The sequence below is a fragment of the Cryptotermes secundus genome, unplaced genomic scaffold (assembly GCF_002891405.2).
Source record: "Cryptotermes secundus unplaced genomic scaffold, Csec_1.0 scaffold1951, whole genome shotgun sequence".
Taxonomy (NCBI): Eukaryota; Metazoa; Arthropoda; class Insecta; order Blattodea; family Kalotermitidae; genus Cryptotermes; species Cryptotermes secundus.
The window spans coordinates 604767-629098 of record NW_019727443.1 but is presented as its reverse complement, the minus strand read 5'-3'; the positions used below and the strand labels follow the sequence as shown (position 1 = coordinate 629098).

General features: G+C 40.6%; 1 protein-coding gene across 2 annotated transcripts; it reads right to left on the bottom strand.

The window, feature by feature from the left end:
* Window positions 1-1004: 1004 nt before the first annotated feature.
* LOC111864869 ((E3-independent) E2 ubiquitin-conjugating enzyme UBE2O) lies at window positions 1005-24332 on the bottom strand. 2 transcript variants are annotated; one of them, XM_023852437.2, is made up of 18 exons: window positions 23869-24332; window positions 23469-23719; window positions 22663-22836; window positions 22412-22570; window positions 21755-22026; window positions 20645-20856; window positions 19092-19352; window positions 18769-18926; window positions 17856-18064; window positions 17095-17257; window positions 16721-16881; window positions 14989-15153; window positions 12412-13904; window positions 11595-11758; window positions 10783-11044; window positions 8877-9078; window positions 4690-4796; window positions 1005-2784 (listed from the first exon to the last, which is right to left on the bottom strand). In XM_023852437.2, the coding sequence occupies exons 1-18, from the start codon at window positions 23900-23902 to the stop codon at window positions 2639-2641; spliced, it is 4593 nt and encodes a 1530-aa protein (XP_023708205.1). In that variant the 5' UTR covers window positions 23903-24332; the 3' UTR covers window positions 1005-2638. The 2 variants fall into 2 exon arrangements, with proteins under 2 accessions (XP_023708205.1, XP_023708206.1); XM_023852438.2 differs by having other exon boundaries at window positions 24137-24331.

The window sequence follows — 24332 nt, the reverse complement described above, 5'->3', positions numbered from 1 at the left end:
AGAACATACCACAATCCTATAAGTACCCAGATCTCCTCAGAACTTTCTTAATTATGTGGAACTAGTATGGCCACTGAGGACAGTCTGCACTGCAATTTGAGGAACATCTTTGTTGTTTGTGCTGGTTAACAATGTTTACTATGAGAATATACACAGTGTTGTCACGGTTGCAGGGCTTCTCTAATGGGGGAAAGAAACTGATGAATTCAATTCCATGCATGTTAAAGCAAAAATAAGCACATTTTCTGAGTTTTCTTTCCTGATAAAAAACAATATGTATTCACACTTACATCCTATCATTGGAGTGTGATGGACAGACACTGTGAATTACATATATGGATAATCCACCACAAATTCTACCTCATGAATTTTTAAAGGAATAAGTCTCAAGACTGTGCACTGAATTCATCTGAGGACAGGGTCCAATGGATGACTGCTGTCAGAACTTCCTAACATTAAATTTAATAAAAATCCATTCAGTTTTTCTGGAGCTGGAACACATGAATGGATGAAAAGCAGACCTGGTAACATTAACAAGTGCATTTTTGTGGCCTTTCATTGTGAACAGGTAAATGAGAGAGAGGTTAATTCTACCAAGATTATTAGATGGATGAATGCTTTGAGGCCTCATACATTAATCAAACCTTTAAATTAATGTTACATAACGGTAGGCTTAGAGAAAAAATATTACGATTGTGCTCATTTAAATGGATACTTTTCTGGCATTGCAACAATGTTCGCCATTATAAAAGGGATAAGAAACACACTGAAATGAAAAGGTCATTTTTCGAATATGCATATAGTACAGTAACTTCAGATGACAATACATACCTCTTGGGTTCCTGAATAACGTAAATCAGTTTCATTCTTTCAATTTTAAAGGCTGTATAGGTTGGAATTAAACACAACTGTAATGGGAAGTCTGGACCTTGGGCCAGGAACATCTTGTACCAAAGGAACACTGACATTATATAACACTAAACTGGTGACCTATACACAATGGGTAACGAACCAAACTTTTTTATTGTGCTTGTTTAAGTACATTTCAACAATATACAGGCAGAACTTGATATAATATGATCAGAAACTGTATATAACAGGTAGTGCAACACTCTGTGATACATATGCAGCAAACAAAGTATGAGATATGAGCCATACAATCTATGTTTTCTGCCTTCTGTTGAAATTTTGAGTAACCACTCAAATGACCTATCAACATGCACATTTTGGATTAACTGAACAAGCAACACTTCAGTAGAACAACTTCCTTAGAATATAAGTACAAGAAAATGTTATTTTCCTGATGATATATTTGTTTCATATAGATCAGATTTGCATGTCATCTTGCAGGAGCTCTAGGTATATTGCAGAAAAATGATGAAGCAACGATTCCGCCTCAGTCGAGAGCAAATAGGATTCTGTATGTGAAAATGGATTTGCTATTTCTCCAAACATAAGGCCGGCAAAAATAAAAAAACAATGAAAAAACCTCCCGGAGTAACACAATAACTAATAAAGAAAGAAATAAAAATCAAACTGACATGAGTATTTCCATGTAATTTCACTGAAACAGTAAAATTTGAAGCTGCGTCAAACTTTTGTTTGGTTTTCGTTGCACTGAATTCATTTATTTTTTATTTCAAAACTGTATTAAAAAGGATAATTTATAAACCCACGACCACCAACAAGGGAAGGGCAGCACAATAAAATTCTAACAGTGCAAGCTGTTCAATTTGTATGTCTGATCATGCTAGTCTACTCCAGCACAGAAACCAAGAACCATATTATTTATAGATGTCTACAACTGTTGGGTCTTGATTTGTGTACAGTTTACTTACTAAATCCACTCAATGAGAATTATACAACCTATAGGATTTTGTTTAAAAATAATACAACAAAGTAATTAATTTACAAAATCAGTTATACTGCTATAGAATAATAAATTAATTGGCGTTCTGAGTGCCATAACAGGAAGCGGATGGCCTTCTCAATTATTTATCATTAACATTTGGTGAACTGTAATACAAACTGACACTGGTATTCATGTGTCATCTAAGAAACTAGATTGTAATAATATATGATGATGAGGAACCAACACAGTATTTTGAATAGCTTTGATGTATGAGTATTGCTTGCTAGCCTGTAAATATTCTAGTCCTTAACATTAGCAAGTATCTTATATATCACTGTACTCGTACCCAGAAGTTTGCTCGCAAACTTCATTACAAAGTATATAACCTGGGCAAACTAAATCACAATAAATATAAATCTACCCGTGAAAAATTAGATATCTGTATCATGAACAAAGAATATTTAAGTTACTTATCATCAGTCCTTGTTTTCAGAAGAAACTACATATTCTGTAGCATCATTCATAACATAAGTTTCCAACAATTAAGTTAATAGTACAGTTTCCTGCATCATAAACTTGACCCAATAATATTTATTACTAAATGTGAATAATTTGGATTTACAACTGCATCCTCAGTACATCACACAAGAAATATTCCCACACACATATGCGTGCACATATTCTCTCGATCGTCCACAAATGGACGTTCTATGCCACGCTGCGTGATCGACCCAATTCAAGCAATTGGAACACTTTACTTACTTGTGGCCAGAGTGCAGCCTGGTACTAACTGGTGGGTTCCTCTCTTATAGACACTGATGACAGTACATCACGAAACAAAACCAGACTCTTGTGGAGGGTCAAGCAGAAACCCTTCGATGCCGGAATTAATGGAAATTCTGGCAGATGAGCATTCAACACATTTGAAATGGCTGCATATAAAAATTAAAAATCTGTTAGGGTTACGGTTTAAACACAATTAGTACAGTAAATAATTTAAAAAAAAAAAAACTAAGAGCCACAAAAACTTGGGATAATCTTTCACTTCTCGGGTCCATGTTGGGTCTGGATTGTTAAGGAACTTAATGATGGCTGCAGGACAGATATTGTATGGTAAGGTTATGAGTTATGTATTGCTGGAAGATGCAGAGAATGATCTACAAGAGCTGAAGATGAAGAGGCAGAGGCAAAAAGCAAACAACAGAGAACACTGAGCATCTGCTGTAATGGAGGCCACGGTTTTTTAGAGGACTGCAGAGCCAAGGATTACGTTAAGTAATTTCCAATACCCTCTTCATTTTGTCATGGAACAGGCCAGTTAGCTTCACACTAGTCAGCACATAATGTAATGGCACCTATAATATGGCATCCTTGATGCACCCATCGACACCATTACGGTTGACACTTTAGAACCATAAAAAACTGTGGCTTTAGTCCACAAGCAAACTATACCGACCTAGCAACTGCCACTTGTCGGCGAAGTTAGTGCCAACTTTAGTGTATAGAGGGTGTTGCATGGTCAGCGCAACTGATCCCCACGGCCGTTAATCTCGGTTTCCCAGACCGGAGCCACTATTTCCTTGAAATAGCTCCTCAATTATCTTCATGAGGCTGAGTGGACCCCGTTCCAGAACCACGAGTTCTCAGAAAATCTGGTGGTGGCGGGAATCGAACCTGGGACCTCTGACAACTAGACCACAGAGACAGTCTTTAGATACACAGACATGAACAAATTTGGTGGGTATACACCTCCATTTGTCATGAATATATGAACTTCAAGTCATACCTGGTACTGCGTGTGACATCTGAAGAATACTCCAGAAAATGCCACACCTAGCAGTGCAGATCAACTACACTGTACACTTGTCTGACCCTGGCTACCTACCAGAGATACAGTAAAATTGTGAGTCCACAAATTTACCCAAACCATTTTCATGATATAAAGTGAGGGTTGGTGTGCACTAATTCTGTTTCTACTCGACTGATTTCCATATTTAATGAAACACAAAAATAAGATGAGCCAGAGGGAACGGCTGGACACTAATCACTTAGCAGTGAAGGGGCTGAACCCATCTGACATCATATCATATTAACAGGTCTCCTAGTGAGCACCAGCAATGTGGCAATGACTCTCAGAAATCAGACTTCAATATTTCTGGGAATTCCCATAAAACGAAATGTTGCTCATTCCTTCCCCATTAGACTCCCCAGGGGTAGGGGCTACACATGTAATTCCTCACTGTGAGACCGGGGTTCTCATAGCAGTAACTATGAAGATGTCTTCTGGGATCTGACATCATGTTGCCTGACTGAAATTTACTAGCATTCAGGAGGAACCAACCCAGAGTAAGCAATGAAGGAGAACAACAAGTGATACAAGGGAACGAGGAAGGGGATTGCAGCTACACAGTCCCAGGCAGCAGGTTTCTCCAGAAAGCTGATACGTATCATATTGCACAGTGTTGCACTTCAGGACACTGTAAAAAGTAAAGTTGTTCCTATGCTTAACTAGTTGGAGCTGAGTGGTTGGCTTCATGTCATGGCCATTTTACACCCCCGGTGAAAGAGCCCCAGTAACCATCGTAGAGGAGGCTTGGTAGCCCCTAGAGCTGGTCTGGACAATGTGTACAAGAGAAAATTCTTGACCTTACTGGTAACTGAACTCCAACCTGTTGGTTGTCCAGTCCATAGCCAGTTGCTATACCAACTGTGCTATCCCGGCTCTCCTCAGGACATCAAGATCTGCACAAATGCTCAGTCTCTGCATATGGATGAAGAAAGCAATAACAGATAAGGAGAAAATGCCTCTGCAAAATAACCTCTTGGCAGAAACTCACCTGGCCCATGCATTTCACGAAAACTAGTTGGAGTCGTTGGGGTGATGGGATGAGTTGAGTTGTACTGCTCAGATATCTCCAACCACGTCTCCAGACGATTCACTAGCCTCAAGAAAGCAAACACAACACTCATCTTAATTTCTTTTTCATTACTGACAGTCAGTTACACAATGCCTCCATTTTCTACATTTATTTCCAATCACTGAAAGTTACAGAATCAGCAGACTGAAGAAAAAGAAAGCGTGAATGTCAAGTTCCTTTTTCTTACAGTCTTCCCACAGTGTTATTATAAAGCTAGCCCAATCAAAGTAATGACTTTGTTAAGTTTCACATTAACCCTTAGAGAAGAAAACAGCTAAGCCACTAACATCTGTTACTTGCTTTTCTTTCTACATTGCACACAAAACGAAACTAAGTTACATCTATCACGTGTCCTTGAGTTTCTGCAGTTGGAGTTTAGTGTAAAACTTCAGCATTTGGGAATGTACTGCATGAATGCTGGTTTTCTGATGTTTCGGCAAAAATTAAAGTTGCTAGTTTCAGGGTCAGTGAATTTGGATGGGGGACAACTGGAAGCTCTTACATATGTGGTGCTATCAAAAAGTTCCCAAAATTTGAATTTTGCGCGCAAATGGTTATGAGTACATCGAAATACCGCTAGGTGTCTCCCCACGCACCCTTCTTGAATCAGTGTCGAAAGCAGCGTCGAGTTGAGTGGTTGGGTTTATTGTTGGTGAACATAGTTCCACTGTTGTGTTTCCGTGAGTTTGCGGTTTTGCAAGGGCTAACCTGAGAGAGCAGCGTATCTGTATAAAGTTTTATTTTAAACTTGGGAAAACTGCTGTAGAAACACACCAAATGCTGAAGCAAGCTTTTGGTGACAACAGTTTAGGCCAGACATAAACTTACGACTGGTATAAGCGTTTCAAAAATGGCCAAACATCGACTGATGATGACAATCGTTTGGGACGGCCGTCAACTAGAAAATGTGGCGAAAGTTAGGGATCTGATTCTGCAAGACCATAGACTGATCATCCAAGACCTCTGTAACACCTTGGGACTAAGTTATGGTACATGTCAACGAATTTTGTCAGAGGAGCTGAATATGGGGAGGATTGCGACGAAGTTTGTGGCACGACTGCTGCAAAATGAACAGAAGCAGCATCGTTTGGAAGTCTGCAGGGAACTTCAACAGCTTCAAGAGGATCCAAACTTTCTTTCGAAGGTTGTCGCTAGTGATGAAAGTTGGGTTTATGGCTACGACCCTGAAAGTAAACAGCAATCTTTGCAATGGAAAAGCCCTTTTTTACCTCAGCCAAAAAAAGCTTGACAAGTCAAGAGCAACATTAAGTCCATGTTGATCTTTTTTTCTTATATTGACGCAACTGTTCATAAGGAGTTTGTTCCTCCTGGTCAGACAGTCAATAAAGAGTTCTATCATGACGTTCTAAGGCGTTTGAGGGAGAACATGAGGAGAAAAAGTCCAGAGAAGTGGTGCACGATTGATTGGGTACTCCACCATGACAAGGCACGACTACACACAGCTTATATTGTACAGGAATTTTTGGCTAAAAACAAGATGGCAGTCGTTTCCCACCCACCGTACTCACCAGACTTAGCTCCATGCGACTTCTTTCTCTTCCCCAAGACGAAAATCAAGTTGAAGGGGCGAAGATTTGATACAGTTGAGGAAATTCAAGTGGAAATGCAGACGATACTAAATACCCTAACAAAGAAAGACTTCAGGATGCATTTGAAAAGTGGCATAAACGCTAGGATCGATGTATGCGCTCCCAAGGGGACTACTTTGAAGGTGATGGTGCAGAATAAGATCTAGGTAAGATGTAATAGTTTTTATTAATATATTTTGGGAACTTTTGGATAGCACCACGTAGATCTCACAGTGAGCTACTAACAGAGAAGCCATGACTGGATAAAACAGAGAAGTGGGGTGACAGCCAATAAGGAGTAATCACATGGTTAATGAAAAAAGAGAATGAAAAATGTTTCAGTGAGAAGGTGCTCCTGAAAAGATATAATGAAAAATACGTAGGTTGTATCGAAACTCATGAGCAACTATTTTTGCATTCAACCTGGGAACAGCAGATGAAAGAGAGTATGGTGGTAGGTGGAACCAGCTGTTGTGTTAACCTTGAGTGTCTTGTGACGTCAATAGCTTGCATCACATGACCAGTATCACTCCTAACAAAATGGCCAACAACCATATGTTGTTTCGCCAGTGTGCTATCATTGAATTTCTTGTGAAAGAGGAAATCCCTGCTGCAGAAATTCACCAGAGACTTCAGTGTGCTTATGGAAGTGTGTGCATGGGTGCGAGCAGTGTTTGAAGATGGATGAAACATTTTAAAGATAGGAACACCAGCATCGAAGATGAGCCTCGGAGGGGTCGTCCTCGAACAGCCTCAACTGAACGCAACAAGGAAAGAGTGGATGAGATCATTGAAGATGACAGGCATGTGACTGTGGACACAACAGCCCGAAAACTTGGAATAGGGCACAGTGCAGTACAGGAGATGATTGAAAGCTTGGGCTATAGGAAAGTTTGTGCTTGTTGGGTCCTGCGGTTATTGACCGAAGACCACAAAGGTCAGCGAAAAGCCATTACCTCAGAACTGCTACAGAGATATCGACATGAAGGCGATGATTTTTTTCTCTGTATTGTGACAGGTGATGAAAGCTGGTTTCACCATTTCGAGCCTGAAACGAAACGGCAGAATATGGAATGGCACCATTTGCATTCTTCATCAAAAAAGAAGGCAAAGACAGTGCCATCAGCTGCGAAGGTGATGGGCACAGTCTTCTGGGATGCAGAGGGGTTTATTCTGGCCGAATTCCTGGAACCTGGGCAAACCATCAATGCTGCTCGTTATGTCCAGATGCTGCACAAGCCCCATCGTGCATTGCATGATAAACGTCCGGAATGAAACATCATCATCCTGCATGACAACACTTGCCCGCACGCCGCTGGCCTCACACTGGAAGCAATTGCAAAGATGGGGTGGGAAGTTCTTCCACACCCTTCCTATAGCCCAGATCTGGTACCCTCAGACTACCATCCTTTTGGATTTGTAAAGGATCAGCTGCGTGGACAACGTTTTGAGACAAGGGAGGCAATTCAGAAAGCAGTGTGTCAGTGTCTTTGGATGGCTGGAACGTAATTCTACAGAAGGGGAATTTTCAAACTCCCAGAACGCTGGGAGAAATGTGTACAAAGAAGTGGCGATTATGTGGAAAAATAAAGAAAGCTCTGTAGATTGAGGTGGTGTATTTGGTTTGTCAATAATAAAGCATATTACTTTACAAAAAATTGTTGCTCATGACTTTCAGTACGACCCTCGTACTTTTCCACCATTCAGGATAAGAGGTGACAGATGACACTAATCCTGAAAGTGGCAAATGAAGTGTTTGCTGAAACGCCGGAAAACTTACAACATTCCATGTGACATAACCCTGAAAGCTGATGTCATACATGAGGAACTATCATTTTCCTGTACCTGTAAATTACGCTGTTATATGTTGTCCTACAAGGGACCTCTACAAGACATATATGTTACAATAAATTCATCAATGGAGTTGTATTACTTTAGTTCAGTTCTCATGAAGCAATTATTTTCATCCTATAAGACTGGTCTAATGGTAGATGTCACTCTCCTGTGAAAAAGATAATGAAGAGAAGCTGAAGGATCCAACCGTGTAACCAACCGCACATGAATCCAGTATCAGGAGCCAACAGCAGTTGCTGCTCACACACTGTTTCACACATAATCAAGTGTAACCTCAATTAATTACTACAAGTAATTAGCCTTTATCAGCTGTGCATTGTGATAACATACACATGTTGGTCCAACTAACCAACCACTGGAGTTTTATTTCCTATACTAATGCCATTAACCCCTCAGTTTTAATCCAGATGACAACCCCATGGTACTGGACGACTTAAAATACCCTATTCTCTGATATGCCATCACCACTGATTTCAAATCCAGACGATAAAGGTCATAAGAAGTGCCCAGCATAAAATTACCCTGATGGCTCTTGTAGCATCCAATAATTCAGCCTCTAGAGCTTGTGCCAAAGCCTCGCAAGACTCTTCCTTGTTTGCCCAAACACCTTCCAGAACCAACCACAACCAGCACATTATGAGACATGGGGACATAATTACTCACTTGTAGGCATTCTGCCGGAAATGTTGCATGATCTCCTCCCGGAAGACCGGTGGAGGTTGCACGATTAGCTTTGTGAGAGACTGTACCAGCTTCAGAACTGCCATTTCATTATACATTCGTGAATTTTCCTTGCCTTGCTGTGACCCTTTCTGCTTCTCATAGCCTGCCTCATTAAAGTATGGCTCACTCACCAAGATCAGGCCTGCCAACATTCATCGTAACAAGAAACAAATAAAAGTTGAAGCTTCTTGTCTCCTATATGTTAAAGTGCCCTAATTCTATGTTCCCACCTCTTGTCATCTTTGTGCAACCTCAATATATATTGATGTTCACATATCTTCGTCTTCTTACTACATAACACTAAAGTTTCAGCGTAACTGGCCATCATCAGGTGTATAAGGTGTTGTGCTGAAGGAATCCGCTGTTCTGCTTTTCATTGTTTTATGTAAATGCGTCAGAATATTCAAGGTGATACTAGATTATCTTGCCTTTGTTATGCATGTGTCTGGTGTATGCTTTCATTGTTTTGCTGATTTATCCTTTTTTGTTCTGCGTGTGGCTGTTCTGAGCATTTCTCTAGAAGCAGAAGCTTGCTGCTGGTGGCCAGCCATCATGGCAGATAAGAATAGCAACAGAATCTAATAAAACCTAGAATATTCTGAAGCATTTACATCAAAAATGAGAAGCAGAGGAACGAACACAAGACCAGCATATAACTTCAACTCAGCACCTTATACACCAGACGATGGTCAGTCAGCCCAAATCATGTAGTGTTATCTAATAAAGAGACAAAGACATGTGAACATTAATATATATCAGCAAGGTGGCACAAAGATGGCAAGGAGTGGGAACACAAAGTTAGAATCCCCAGTGAAACAGGTTGCTGCAGTATAATACCAAATGTGACACCTTTAATTTTTCTAGTTTACCAAGCCACAATTTAAATTGTCAGAGCTACTCCTCTTTCATGACTAAATAACATATACAAAAACTGCCTAAGAACTTCAAATGCTGGGGGTAAAATTCACTCCAAATATTTCTCCAGTGTCCATTTGGGGTTCTCATGGCAGAGTACGAAGGCTTGGAATATCATGTAGTTCAGAGGCAGTCCAGTGTTTTGGGGGAACATATATACACCTATGAAACATACAGTGTTACAACCCCCAAGACAATAATCTTAATTTCTTTATTGTAGTTCAGATAAAATGCCAACAGATGTCACACGCTGTCACATACAACAAATTTTGTAAAAGTCAAAATTTACAACACTGATGCCAGGAACCTGCATGAGGTCAACATTTTTGATACTTGGGACTAATAAGGTTTGCATACAAGTGTTTCTCTTTCTCAGCTGTGCCCCACGGAACTTGCTGTCACGAGGCCCATTTGGCTACATTACATTCTTAGATGTACTTTATTCTCAAGGGACTGAACCTGTCTGAACACAATGGACACTTCATTCTTACTTCAAACATTTCCTGTTTAGAAAAGGCTTGTGAAAGAATAAATATAAAAATTCAACAATGGATGCATAAAAACAGATAATTTTAACTATGTCTAAATCTTTCTGATGACACTGTGTTACAGTAAATATGACTATTATCTTCTAAACTGTTCACTGTCTTGGGCTTCTTCAAACACAGAATTGTGGAAACTGGATCTGTTTCCTTCATCAGGGGTAAGGCAGGAAACGTTCCTGCTCATCTGGGCTCTTCAGAAGATGCTACTCTTAAACACTGGACAAGTGACAGGACTAACCTCTCTCTTCTCACGTCTAACGATAGCACAGATCAGCTTTCAGAAAATTAATGTTTGAAAAAACTCAAGATAATAGACAATGCCAAATATAGCAAGCAGAGTGATGTGTATGCAGTTACTGAGGAATTTCTTGCAGAGGTGAACTTACCTTGAATTGACACAATAACTTGAAGCAAGTTTGAGTGGAGGGTCCACACTTCTGTGCCTTTCCCACTCCATGTACCGAGCAGACTAACACAGACTTTACCATCCTCATACAAATTTGGGTTGAGGCGATCACTGCAATAACTAATATAGTGGCACAATGGTGGGGCCTTAGGATACTCAGCTGAGAGTTGGAAATCAAAGAAAAACAATCCATCTTCATATGGAGTCTTCTCTGGTCCACGGATCATTACTGAATACAAATCCTGGGAAAAAATAAAATACAATTAATTACTGACTTTCTGTTTTATGACTCTGTGTAGCCTGACATTTCAGTGGAGAAAAATACTGCCTCCATCTTCAGGGTGGCTGCAGTAACAGTCTAACCTTGCATGTTCAATATTTATAATTATCTGAGAATTTTAGTGGAAATATCTCTGGTTCATTATATTTCACATTTCTCACAGTTGCCATGGATGTGATATCTTGTAGTCTGACAGACTACTACCAATGCTCCTACAAAACACTGATGAATATCCATCACACTATAAGGTATCACATGACAAAGTCACTGCCACAAGAGCCTTGTGCTCCTCATATTCTAGTCAAGCAAACTGTTCCACACACTGCTGCAATAAACAGTTACGAAAGATTGGAAACTGTCTGCGAAGATCAGTCCACATCTCCGAACCAGGTCACAATTTTCTCATTCATTCTATTTACTTCTGCGTTACTAATTATACATCTGTTACGTCTTGCAAGAGTACCTCTCATCAACATGAGCCACTAAAACAAGAAGTGATACAAAAGACTTACCATTCGATCTTCAAACCCTTTAACCCATATACCCGGTGGTAATGATGATCGTAGAAGTTTGATTTCCTTTCTAACAGTCCGAAAGAAGTTCTGTGGATCAACTGGCTGGAACATAGTCAGCTTGAATTTATGGCTGTTGGGGGCGGAGTCCATAACTGAGAATCCTGCAGAATAAAATAAATACATATAGCAGAGACATAATGGCACTAAATTCATGCCATGATAATGCAAAACTTTCAGTAAACTAGCAAGCTACATAGAGCATAGTCCTTCGTCAGAAGCCGATGGTCAATATGATAAAAGAAATTTATACTTTTCAGGAACCCAAAATTTTATTACTGCGTTCAGAAAAGCCCATCACTGAACACTACACCAAGCCAGATGACTCTAATCCACCGCCCCATAATCTATTTATTTAATAATCATCTATGCTACACTTGGAAGTTGCCTCTGCCCTTGAGGTTTTATGACTAAAATTTTGTATGCACTTCTGATGTCCCTCATGCAAGCTACATGTCCTTCCAATCTTACTCTCCTTCATTTGATGACACTGATCGTATCTGATGTAGAGTACAAGTTATAAAGATTGTCATTATGCAGCTTTCACTATCTTCCTACAACAACTTCTCCCTCAATCTATGTTCTTCCTCTGCAGGCACACACCCACAAAAAATGAGTTGGAAAAACACTGTTTCATAAAACACAAAGCTGACAAGGTAATAAGAAAGGAGAATGAGGAAGTAAATAAAAGCAAGCACCGCACAGTCCCAGTGCTAATGTAGCAACAGGTAAAGTAACTGACTGTTCTGGATCTCACCTTCACCACAAGATTCATCAGCAACTTCCTCTCCCGTGTGCTGTACAGGATTTGCTGTCCCTCGGTCCTTGCTCTCTTCTGCAGGAGCACTAACAGCAGCAGAATCTGTGCTTGCTGCCAAAACTTCTTCCTTGTCTCCAACTTCCGCAGACTTGATACCCGTGGGCTGATTCTGAGATGGCACCATCTGTCCCCCTCCTAGTCTGGACAGCGCATGGAACATGTCCTTCAAACCATCCTTCACCTTCTCCGACAGCGGTGGCAGTTCTGCAGCTGCTGAAGGTTCTGAATGTGTTGTTTCAGGCATATCCCACAGCGGCTCTGGCTTCCTGCTCTCTGTCGGAACATGAGTTTCTCTGCCCTGGTTTTTACCTGCAGGTACATCTGTTTTGCATCCGCCTTCCTCGGCTTCATTCTCGTCTTTATGGCTGCCATTATCAACTGGAAATCGAGTATTGAACGCATCACTTAGAGTCATAAGACCCTGATTGCCACCGAATCGACGTGTAACTTCTCCGTGAGCTTTAACGAGCTGAGCCTTGATCAGAGAACAAAGTTTCACACACACATGAGAATTGGACACCAAGGAAAGGGACAAGGGGGAACCGCCCGCAGTTCCCGCCAATGCTCCACTGACATCTGATAACCGCCTAGAATTGTGAGGCTCAGAAGCAGTTGCTACAGGGGCAGCTGAATTTGTGGATGTGGAATGCCTGCCTTTCGCAGACACAACTGGAGAACCATAACACCCATTATGTTTGGTGGCATTACTCGTGACTCCACCACCCCTCTCATCATTCTGTGCGTGCAACTTGTTGTTACTGTAGTTCCCGTTACTTCTCTGTCCAATGCTTCCGCTTGATTTGCTAGTAGCTGTACAGTGTGGCTCTGTCACAATCTCCCTCAAAACATCATCAGACTCGTGGAGATTGCTGCAGTTGTGATTATTTGCAGCAGTGATGACATGTCGTTCTAGATTTACCAAGTTTTCACTGAGAAGAAACTCTCTTGATGGAAGTGAGTCATTGTTGGCAATACTGCCGCTACTCCTATCCTTATTTACAGTAGATGCAGGGATGTTACAGTCATCAACGGTCACCCCCTGACCACCAATCCTATGAGCACTGTACTCCGATAAGTAAACACAGTTCACTTCATTGGTTCCACTCTGTCTACCCCCCACTTCCAAAGTACTTACGTCAGATGCACTCTGTATCACACCTTCTTGCTTTCTGACCACACCCATTTCAGAATGTTTACCACTTCCTGCTGGATCGGAGACTTTATTGCTGAATGTAGTCTCTTCAAGAGAATTGGTACATGTCACAAGACTGGGATGAACATTATTAACATCTGACTGATGGAACAGTCTACTGACTTGATCAGCCACCCTCTGGGCCACATTGGCACGTCCACGCTCCCTTACACGCTCCAGAAGACCTTGGAAGTGCCTCTCATGGAAAAATGAAGTTCCCATCAGTTTGTCCAAGTACCTGACGACAGATGAACACATCAGAAGGTTCACACAGACCTTGAACTAAAAACATGAGACTGCTTCATTTAGAACTGTCAGTACACATACAAATGCTATCACACAAAACTGTCAAAACTGCATCTCACAATGAAGCAGGCATCACTGCACACATTTTAGAGGCTTGTATTACAAAATAATAATAACAATATTACACTAATAATAGTGTACAGCACTGATTTCCTCCTTAGCGTAAAGTAGGGTGACTTCTGTGTATTTCCATGTGTGGATTATAAAAACGTTCCTGACAACACTTTCCTTGTATTATCATTTCCTTTGAAAATTATTTTTTGCGATTTCTTTGAAATATATAAAAATGTGCAACATTTCAACATTAACTAATGATACAAATATATTGAATGGGTCCTTAACTACAGCACTGTCTGAACAACCACCCAACTGCATGGAGCAGGCTTCCTCATGATGCTACTGGTCACTCTGCTGCTTCAGAAATTCCCCACATCCTCTTACGGAACCCGAAGCAAGCTGTCTCCAGGAAGGAGAGTCCTTCTTGAGAAGGTAAGCCACTAGACAGGTTGGTTTGCAGTTAGTGCTCTATGGCTTGTATCCGGAAGGTGCTTGGTTCAAAATCTTCACTGGAACACTGGTTATCCTGACCGGTTTTCCTCAATCTCTAAAGACAAATCTTGATTAGGCCACGACTGCTTCCAAGTCCTTTCCGATTCATAATTTATCTACCATCCTAATATCCACCATACGGTATCAATACTGAGAAAGTACTGCTGAATAACCCACGGGGGAAAAACTACATCACTCGGCTAGTCACGTAACTCAGAAGGTGTAGTACCATGTTCTAAATTGCCTGCCACTCGTATATATCCTCAGACACATGAATCCAGTCCACGCCCTCCCATCCCACATCTTCCAGGCTGATTTTAATACTGTTCTCCCAGTGGTCTCTTCTTTCTAGGGTCTACATGTCGCAATACAGACTTCTGATCCCTCCTTTGTATGATACATGCCGCAACCATCTCGTCCTCCCAAACTCACTGTTCACATGACATTCTTAGTCCAAAGCAACTAACCTGCAGTCCTTATAAACATCAAGCAACTGTCGCATGACACTTGTTGTCTGCAGTGATGGGTTCTGAGTGAAGATCTCTTCCAGGCGAGACATGGCAATGCGAGCCTTCTCTATGTTTGCAGCTAATTTTGGCTTCAGCATTTCTTCTAAATCTTCTTCAGGACATCTGCAGAAACAAAAATAACTTTTTTTTATTGGTAGTGGGGTGGGACCAAGTCCCTTGTACTGCAGCCACTTCTGGCCTATTGTACCAGCCCACGATAAGTGAGGGTGATTGTGGAGCAATTGGTGGAATGAAGATTGGCAGGGGAAACCAAAGTACTCTGAGAAAACCTGCCCCAGTGCCACTTTGTCCACCACAAATCCCACTTGAACAGACCCGGGATCAATCTCGGGCTGCCGTGGTGGGAAGCCAGCCAGCGACTAACGTGCTCTAGTGCTCAGTTCACACAGGTAGACACACCCAGTCTTCACCTGGAATGTGGCTGCTTTCCTTGACATCATAACCCACAGCAGCCATATTGCTTCAAGGGTAATGGCTAGTGTACACACTGGCAAGAGCACGAAGTCAAGGTGGGAAACAGGACAGACAACAAAGTTGTGCACCTACATGTACACGTACACACACACACACACATGCAGATTAGATAGCCACTACTGACATCTAAGAACTTAAATTCTGTAGCTTTATTATAAATTCAGACCATACTAAGACCAAAAAAAGAAGTACAACTGCAATCTTCCATCATATTAATACGCAGAGGCTGCATATTTTTCAGAATGACAGACGCTACATTGTCACTGTACACATTCATACTGTACGGACCCAGATGTGTACTATGGCTATGAACTAAACAATTCCCATCTATAGCTACAGTTCCCACAGATCCACTCTCATAAACATTAAATGACAATTTCACCGCAAATGCGAACTACCAACATCAACGTTATTTCAGTCCGCAAGCGAACTATCCTGACCGAGTGACTGCCGCTTGTTGGACAAGTTAGTGCCAACTTAAGCGGATAGAAGGTGTCGCGTGGTCAGCACAACAAATCCCCACGGCTGTTAATTTCGGTTTTCTAGACTGGAACTGCTATTTCCTTGAAATAGCTCCTCAATTATCTTCACGTGGCTGAGTGGACCGCGTTCCAGACCAACTACTTCTCAGAAAAAAAATCTGGTAGCGCCGGGAATCGAACCCGGACCTCTGGATCTGTAGCCAGGAACTCTGACCACTACACCACAGACGTGCAATGTAAATTTGTTTTCAGAAAAGGTCAAGACTGCAAATGTTATCGGGTGAAAAATCCTACAAGAACTTACACAGCATTGTATTCAGGATATCATTCGGGCACTCGAACAGGGCTTATGCTTCTATATACAGCTATACACACAAGTTAAATGAGACAATGGATGAAGTCCAACTAAAGTACCACAGTAACAAGTAATTTACATTCTTTCCTAAAAGTAAACAGGCCACTTTTCACACCAACACAAAAACTGGCAGAAATGCTTTCTATGCCCTAATCCTAATCAGATTAGTTGACAACAGTTTTCAGAGTTCATAACAATCATTTCCACACCATATTCCCATTTTAATTTCATCATGAACCTGTTCAGTTGACAAAGACTCTGAGTTTAAAATTTCTTTGTTGAAATGGTCTATAACTTACAGTTACATCAACCTGTAAACTTTCTAATACAATACAAGGAAGTGTGTAATAGGACATACATATCATCGGCAATAACACAGTCCTCTGATTCTGTTTCCCATGAGGCATCACTGCTACCATCATCCCACAGTTCACCTTCATCACTGTCATACTCGCCAACCTTGTACAAATCCTGAGGCCATGACATTGAAACGTGTCCATCCACCCACCAAACACGCACCTGTCAACACAGAAAGTGATCCTGCTGCAGACAGACACTGAACACCTGGGATCAGATGCCATAATCACCATATGACACAAATAAATCACCACTTATCAGAAATGACAAATACCAACAAATTCATTCTTAAAACTTTCTTTCTGAGGAACTGAGACAACATAGGGTACTAGCATTTTGAAGGATTTCGTTAGAAATTGTAATTAAAATTCTCACCATTCCTTCTGGGTAATTATCCAAAACTTGACCAGCTGTACAGTTCGCATCTTCTCCCTCAAAGTTGGCGACCCTGATCACAACTGTGCCTGGGCGATACTGGAAGTCAGGGTGATCCTTCAGGTCATACACACTGACTTCATTTGCTTCCAACATTGCAGGGCTGAAAATTACCAACAGTTAAATATTTACAGAATGCTGAGAGAAATTTACAAATACAGGTTTGATAGGGGTGCATGTGTGTAGTACAGTAGAGCATACAGAAGCAGACTGCTACAGACCTTGTGAATACAGAAAACAGCAGCACTCTTTATGAGATTTTAGGCTTGCACAACATTGGATAGACTTGAGGATTCTTGCGATGGTGTATACTGTACTTCTTCTGGCTTATTTTGGACTTCATCCATCGTCTGGTATGTAAAAGACAAAAGACCACGACGTTTCGGAGACTGGATCTGTCTCCATCTTCAGGTGGATAGGGAAGGATAAACCTACTCAGTTGGGCCCGTTAGAAAGAGCTAGTCTCAATCACCGCAGCGTCAGTAGTGTCCTCTTGGTGTGACGGCACAATTCAGTGGATATTTACCAGTATTTTGGAGGAAGCTGCTGCCTCCATCTTCCTTGAAGTTATTTACAATTTTTTTCCTGAAGATGGAAGTAGTTCCTCCCAGAACGCTCGTAATATCTACCAGAGTAGATACCCCATTCCACAACACAATAATCTTAACAGTGCTTTTATAATTACAAACAGTAAGACTTACCAAGGCTCCTCTTGAGAGGTGTAAGTTTTAAACCATTTTACTGTGGCTGTTCTTCCGGCATGGTCGACACTCTGAACCACGCCATACACCCTCATGCAGCTTTCTTCCTTGTTCTCAATAACAAAGTCACCAGGAAAAAATTCTTGATCATCCAGATGGTGGATGGGATAAAGCTGAGTTGATGGAATCCCATACTCAACTGAACCATCCTACCATGAAATAAAGATAATTATCATCACAGTACAGAGTGAATTTGTCTCTTTGCCTAATTAAACAGCACACTATGAAGATGTATGGGCAGTGGAGGTATGGCTCCATGCATTCTTAACCTTGGCACTAGATGGAGGTGTGTGGTTGGCTTCATGCACCACCCTCTTTACAACATTACCCATGGCACACACTACAGCCAGTCTGCAGGCAGTGGCAAAGAGGAAACTCTTTGCCTCTGTCAGGAATCAAACCCAGCCCTTCAAGTACATACCCCAGTTGCTGCTGTACTGACTATGCTACCTTAGCTCCTCACAGAATAAGCACTGGAGACAGCAACATCTAGGTTGACAAAATTTAATATAGGTCCACCATTCCGAGTTTCACTGAAAGCAGTCTGTAGAAGTCAGGCCTTGTTATAAGGCAACCGACAGACATAGCAAGACAAGCATTTTGGTTTCTACATCATTTCTTTTAAACATGAAAAAACAGGAAGAAATAGAATTTTGATGAGACATGAATTACTATAATTCAAGGCAAATGCTGGGTAGGTTTTCATTGTAATAACACTATGCTCAAGGTTCACAGAATTCAGATTATATCAAATTAAAGGGTTGACTGTTAAACTATCCTCATTTGCTCTCTGTCATGACACCTTTCACAGATGGGACAATCTACCAGTTGACTTCACAGACCATGCCCTTACCTGCCAGACAACATCAGCAATGGATGAAGTGGACAGTGTCTCGACCACAACTTTCTGTCCTGGCTGCAAAGTGACAGGAGGGGCTCGTTTCCTCGTTCTACGTAGCTTCTTCTTTTTCAGAACTTTCGTCATCAGAGCTGGTCCTCGTTTCTTCTTTCCTGCAGATCACACAACAAAATAAATTATCTGAATCACAGGAAATACAGACATCTAAGCACAATTTTAAAGATAGCTCATGTTTCATGCAGCCAGCACCACATATGCAAACTTCTAGACATTCAGACTTGTCTGATCATAAAGTATATACTGGGGCTGTGTCTCACCCTGTGATCCGACACTACTGCAACCACTGCTAATGGAGGCCGTATCAGACATGCTTCCGGTGTCCTCTGTGTCCCAGTCCTCCAGGTGGTCACCACCCGCATTCACATCAGATCCTGGCATGGGACTCCCATTCGTCACTTCAACTGTTGGGACTGCTGGATGCAGAACCATCACAGAGTGCGTATTGCTAACAGTGCCCTGAACATCGGTATTTGGCACAGCAACCTGGTTGGTAGATTCTGATGGATCTGCCAAAATATCTGTGCATACAAAAGAAAAAGGATATCAATCACTGAAGCAGCCAGGATAGCTCAGTCAGCACAGCGACTGGCTACGTGCTGGATGACCAAGGACTCGGAATTCAACTCCCAGAAGGGTCAAGAATTTTCTTTTCTCCACATTATCCAGACCAGCTCTGGAGCCCACCCAGCCTCCTATCCAATGGGTACTGGGGGGGGGGGGTTCTTCCCCGGGGATAAAGCGGCCAGGGCGTGAAGCTGACCAATCACCTCCAACTAGTGCCAAGATCAAGAAAATATGGATCTATACATCCACTCCTCCATACGCCTTCATGGCACAATGCTTGATTAGTTAAGAACAGGTACAACTTTACCTTATGTTTCTTATATTGCTTTTATAATTGTGTTCATGCATGGATGATTATTATATTAATATATCTCATATCTTACAATTATGATTTTTTATAAAAATCATGAACTAAAATATGGCCAATTGAACGGCAGCTAATTCCTAAATGAATACAGATCTGTGAACACTCTCAATTTTCATTTGAGGATTTTGAATTTCAATAAAATACTTATAGAGCATCTGAGGTTCTCACAGCAGCAACTATGAAAATCAGCATCTTCTAGGCCGTAACGCTGTGTAGGGCAGAGGAACACAGTGTCTCCATATTCAGGGTTGAACAGTAAGCCAACCAAGAAACCAGCAAGAAGCAGGCCTGGCTTACTCTTCAACCTTGGAGATAGAGAAGATAAATTTTTCTCTGAAATGTTGGGTTCTTCTGGACTACACAAGAGTTAAAACCCAGAAGTGTATACCCTTCAAACAGTTATTTATTTTGTGCAACCTTTCAAAACTCAAATGACATAGCCCTATGGGAGAACCCAGAACATGAAAGTTTAGCAAGTCAAGAGGAGCTGGCATGAAATTGAAAATGAAAGGTTACGGGATGGAGGAGGAGGAAGCAAAATTGCGGTTCATCAACCCATACAAAGGAGAAGTGATGCCATAACATGAAGAGAATATTGCTACACTTTGCGTAGGCATCTCAACAGTTGCACGGCTCCTAAAGAAAAAAATTCTGTCTTTTACGGAACCCAAAGATTCGTTATTGTATTCACAAGAATGTGCAGGTTAATTACACTTTTACATAACAGAATGTTGAAGTCAAGAGGTAAGCACTCCAGCGTCATTTGACCGACTGCTAAATTGCTGCTGGCCCTCATCAGCATTCAGCATGAGATGTCACGGTGACAAATCTGCCAAAAACAATAGAAGGTTCAAGTTCATTTAGAATTCAGTGAATTACCTTGGCTCCTGTCCCTACTTGGGCTGTGTGTCTTGGTTTGTTGTATGGTGGAAGCAGGTCCATTTGTAACAGGGTTACCAGCCAGAACAAAATCACGCTGTGAACGCCGCCAATGTTCTTTTATGACAACAGTGTCATCTTCTCGAAAAGTGTAGAAATTACGGTCACCGACTTGTAACGTGCATGGCTCAAATACGTTCAGCAAACGGAGCCTGTAGCAAGAATCATTAAAGTTGTTTATTTTGAGCTAAAAAGATGATAAGTCAATGGGGGCTCTTTGGTTCTAATTCACTATTACTCTCTATCAGCTGTTGTTCATCACATTACTATAACAGTGCCTGGCCACAGTCCAGCTCGAAAAGCACTGCATTTTTTAAATACTAGTACTGTTATTTCGGCAAGTCAAAATATGGTCACCTGCCTTGCAGAATCGGGAGATACAGGATTCTACTGAAAAGAATACTATTCTGTTGGATGTGACATTACAGTCTGGCAGAATTCAACAATTCAGAGGAACATAGCGCCTCCATCTTCAGGGTCAAAGAGTAAGCCAAGCCAAAGGACAGTGAGCAGAGTAATCTGTGTTCTGCTTCCTACTCGCTTCTTGTTTGGCTTACACTTTAATCCTGAAGATGGAGGTGGAATACTCCTTTGAAACATCAGTGAACTTCTGCCAGACTTTTATCACATCACATTCCATAATGTAGTATTCATCATAGTCACTCACCACCGTCAGAACCTCAAACCTAACAAAGAATTATATTTCTGGGTGACAAAAGTTAATTTACAGAATTCTTGATTCCAATGATTTAAGTGCACTTTTAAAAGTGCATGAGTTCAGAAACACAGCCACTGCTTTGGACATTCTTATAAATATCACACCTATAAAACATTATGCACATAAAAGGCTCATACATATATTTCACATTTCACAAGTCCAAAATACAATGAACATGAAACTTATAGTAGGGCAAAATTCCTATTAAAGGTTTCTTGGGAGAGCACTATATTCGTATATTAAACTGAAAAAAATATTACATTTTTTAGACATTTAACATTAACATTACTGACTTGGGATCATTAAAATTAATTGTGCCACTTGAAACACACCTTTTAAGGTCATCTCCCTGCACTAGAAATTTCGGCTGTTCTTTTTCAGCACCAGCGCCATCTTTTGAGTAGGCTCGGCACTGCCAGTGCACTCCAACAGAATCAGTCTGCACTTCCTCCACCATCACTTTGATAATTTTGTTGGCTTTGGCTCGCTGGGCCTTCAGCTCTTTGGTGCAATGAATCCACTCTGCTTCTTCCAGACAATGTAATGGGCCCCATAGAGTCTGCCCTGGGTAGAAATCATCACGGTTGCTTCGGAATTCACATTCCTAAAACATAAAATCGAGTCCACACATTTACTTCACATTCAAAATGCGCCAATGGACTACATGAGAATAAGAACATAAATTCATAGACAATATTATAAAACAAATCAACGAAAATATCCACAGCGGCAAGAGAAGATGGCTGAATTAAAATCAGATAAGCAACAAATAATTTAAATGAAATGTGAATTTCATAATATCTTTGGATGTTTTCTGTTAGGTCTGTGATAGGAAACAGAGAAACAGCAAATGATAGGAATGTTACATTTGTACATATTGTAATATTATTAACATTTTAGCTGATATCACAGCTAGATACAGTTTTCCTAATGGCTAAATGAGACAGTTTTTGGTTCAGAAAAGAGCATTTTGCAAAATGTTTACTTACACAATCTCTCTTCTCATTAAAATCCTCCATGAAACTTGCTTCAATATCATTAATAATGCAGCGAGAGCCATCAGAGCACTGGATTAGCAGCTTAGAATGAACAGTCTTAATGCCACCAACCCATGAATCCAGGCATGCAGCTATATCAGCTGCAAATTCCTGTAATAAAGTAATATTGCATGGATTGTGTTTCTTTTTTGGACTCTGAGTTCAAGTACAATATTAACAATTTTATTTGCGCTTGAACTCACCTCTAATGGTGTAAGGTTTTCACTTTTTACACTGGGAATTACTTGTTTGGTCCCAACAACTTGTACACAGGCTGTCACCTTTATGTCTCTGCAATAACCACGCTGTGTATCTTTCCCTTTTATCATGCGTCTAACAACATCTCCTGGCATCAGTGACCTGTCAGCTAGATGCACCTAGAAAGATGGAGAAGGAAACCCAATAAAAATGTCCTGGTTCAGTATCATGATTTCCATTTGTCATGATTTACACAACTAATATCCTGTAAAATTTACGTTAACTAACAAGCATATATATATATATATATATACAGTCCTTACAAAAACTCCTCAAGATCTATCTCTCTCTGACTCAACTAGCTCCAGCTAATCAAGAAACTCACCATTCTTTATACAACCCAGAAGTTCACGATTCATTATCCTGCAGACAAGATCCTATCAATGGGTCCTACTGAACCAGATAAATTGAGCACACACCCAACTTTTAAAGAACCACTTCTACATCCTAATCCCATCAATGTCTGGGTGTCCCCCATGGTCTCTTCTAAATAACAATTTACATGAATTTCTTATCTCTCCCATGTGTCACATGTCCATTCCAGGTCATTCTCCTTGATTTGATCATCCTAATATTTGATGAAGGGTACAGAAATTCCTTCTAGCACCTATGGACCGTTAATCAAAATTAGATTAGCACTTTACACTTCTGACATGTATAGTTCCTTAATAAATATACTTTCATTCTTCATGTACGATTATTTCGAATGTGTGTGACTAAACATTTATTTTATTCTGCATTAAACAAATACCTTTCGTTCTGGAATGATTTCTTCCACTCCTGTAGGATGCCATGCCACACGAATGTGTCCCTTCCTCATCCTGCCCCCTTCTTCAACGTCTGAATTTTCGTCACTACTAACAAGCTCGGAATTTTCCAGCACCATTCCAAATTCAATGTTACCCTTCTTATTAATTCTGTACACTTCATCTTCATAAAAGTACTGATGTTCCGCAGCCATGATGACCGGAGCCAACTGACAGGAAGCTATCAAAGCATAGTCTGAAAATCGGCATACGAGTTTTATATGCTATACAACGACATATTATTTTTGTGAACTATCATGATAATACACATTCTACAATAATTACTGATAACTGAGTTCCAAAATGTAAAAATGTTAATTTAATAATTTAATAATGATAAGGAACCTGTTTGCCCCATGTAGCCAATCACCGAAACCATCGAAACATCCTCCTAATTTTACCGCTAGACCACAACGTGTACGAATTTCCACTCAAATGAACTGTTCGGAATTGAATGTAAGGTGTAATAGATTACAGAATTCAATAATTAAAAACAATTGTTCGGCATAATAAAACGTAACGTCTGTATTTTATATTCTTCCTTACACTAATTTATTACAATTAATACGTATGTTAACGAAATTGATAATTCCAATTAGACTAATCAATGCACCTAAATTCAAGGATAAACATTCCGAGTATTTTGACTTCTACGGTACAAATATTACTGTCCCTGAGAGCGACAACGAGCACAACGTTCCATAAATATAAATTAATATCGATATATTAAATTCATGGGGCGAATACAACTAGACCAGGAGTGCCAAACTATGAATCTTTCAAACCCCACAAATCAATGCAGGGGTGAC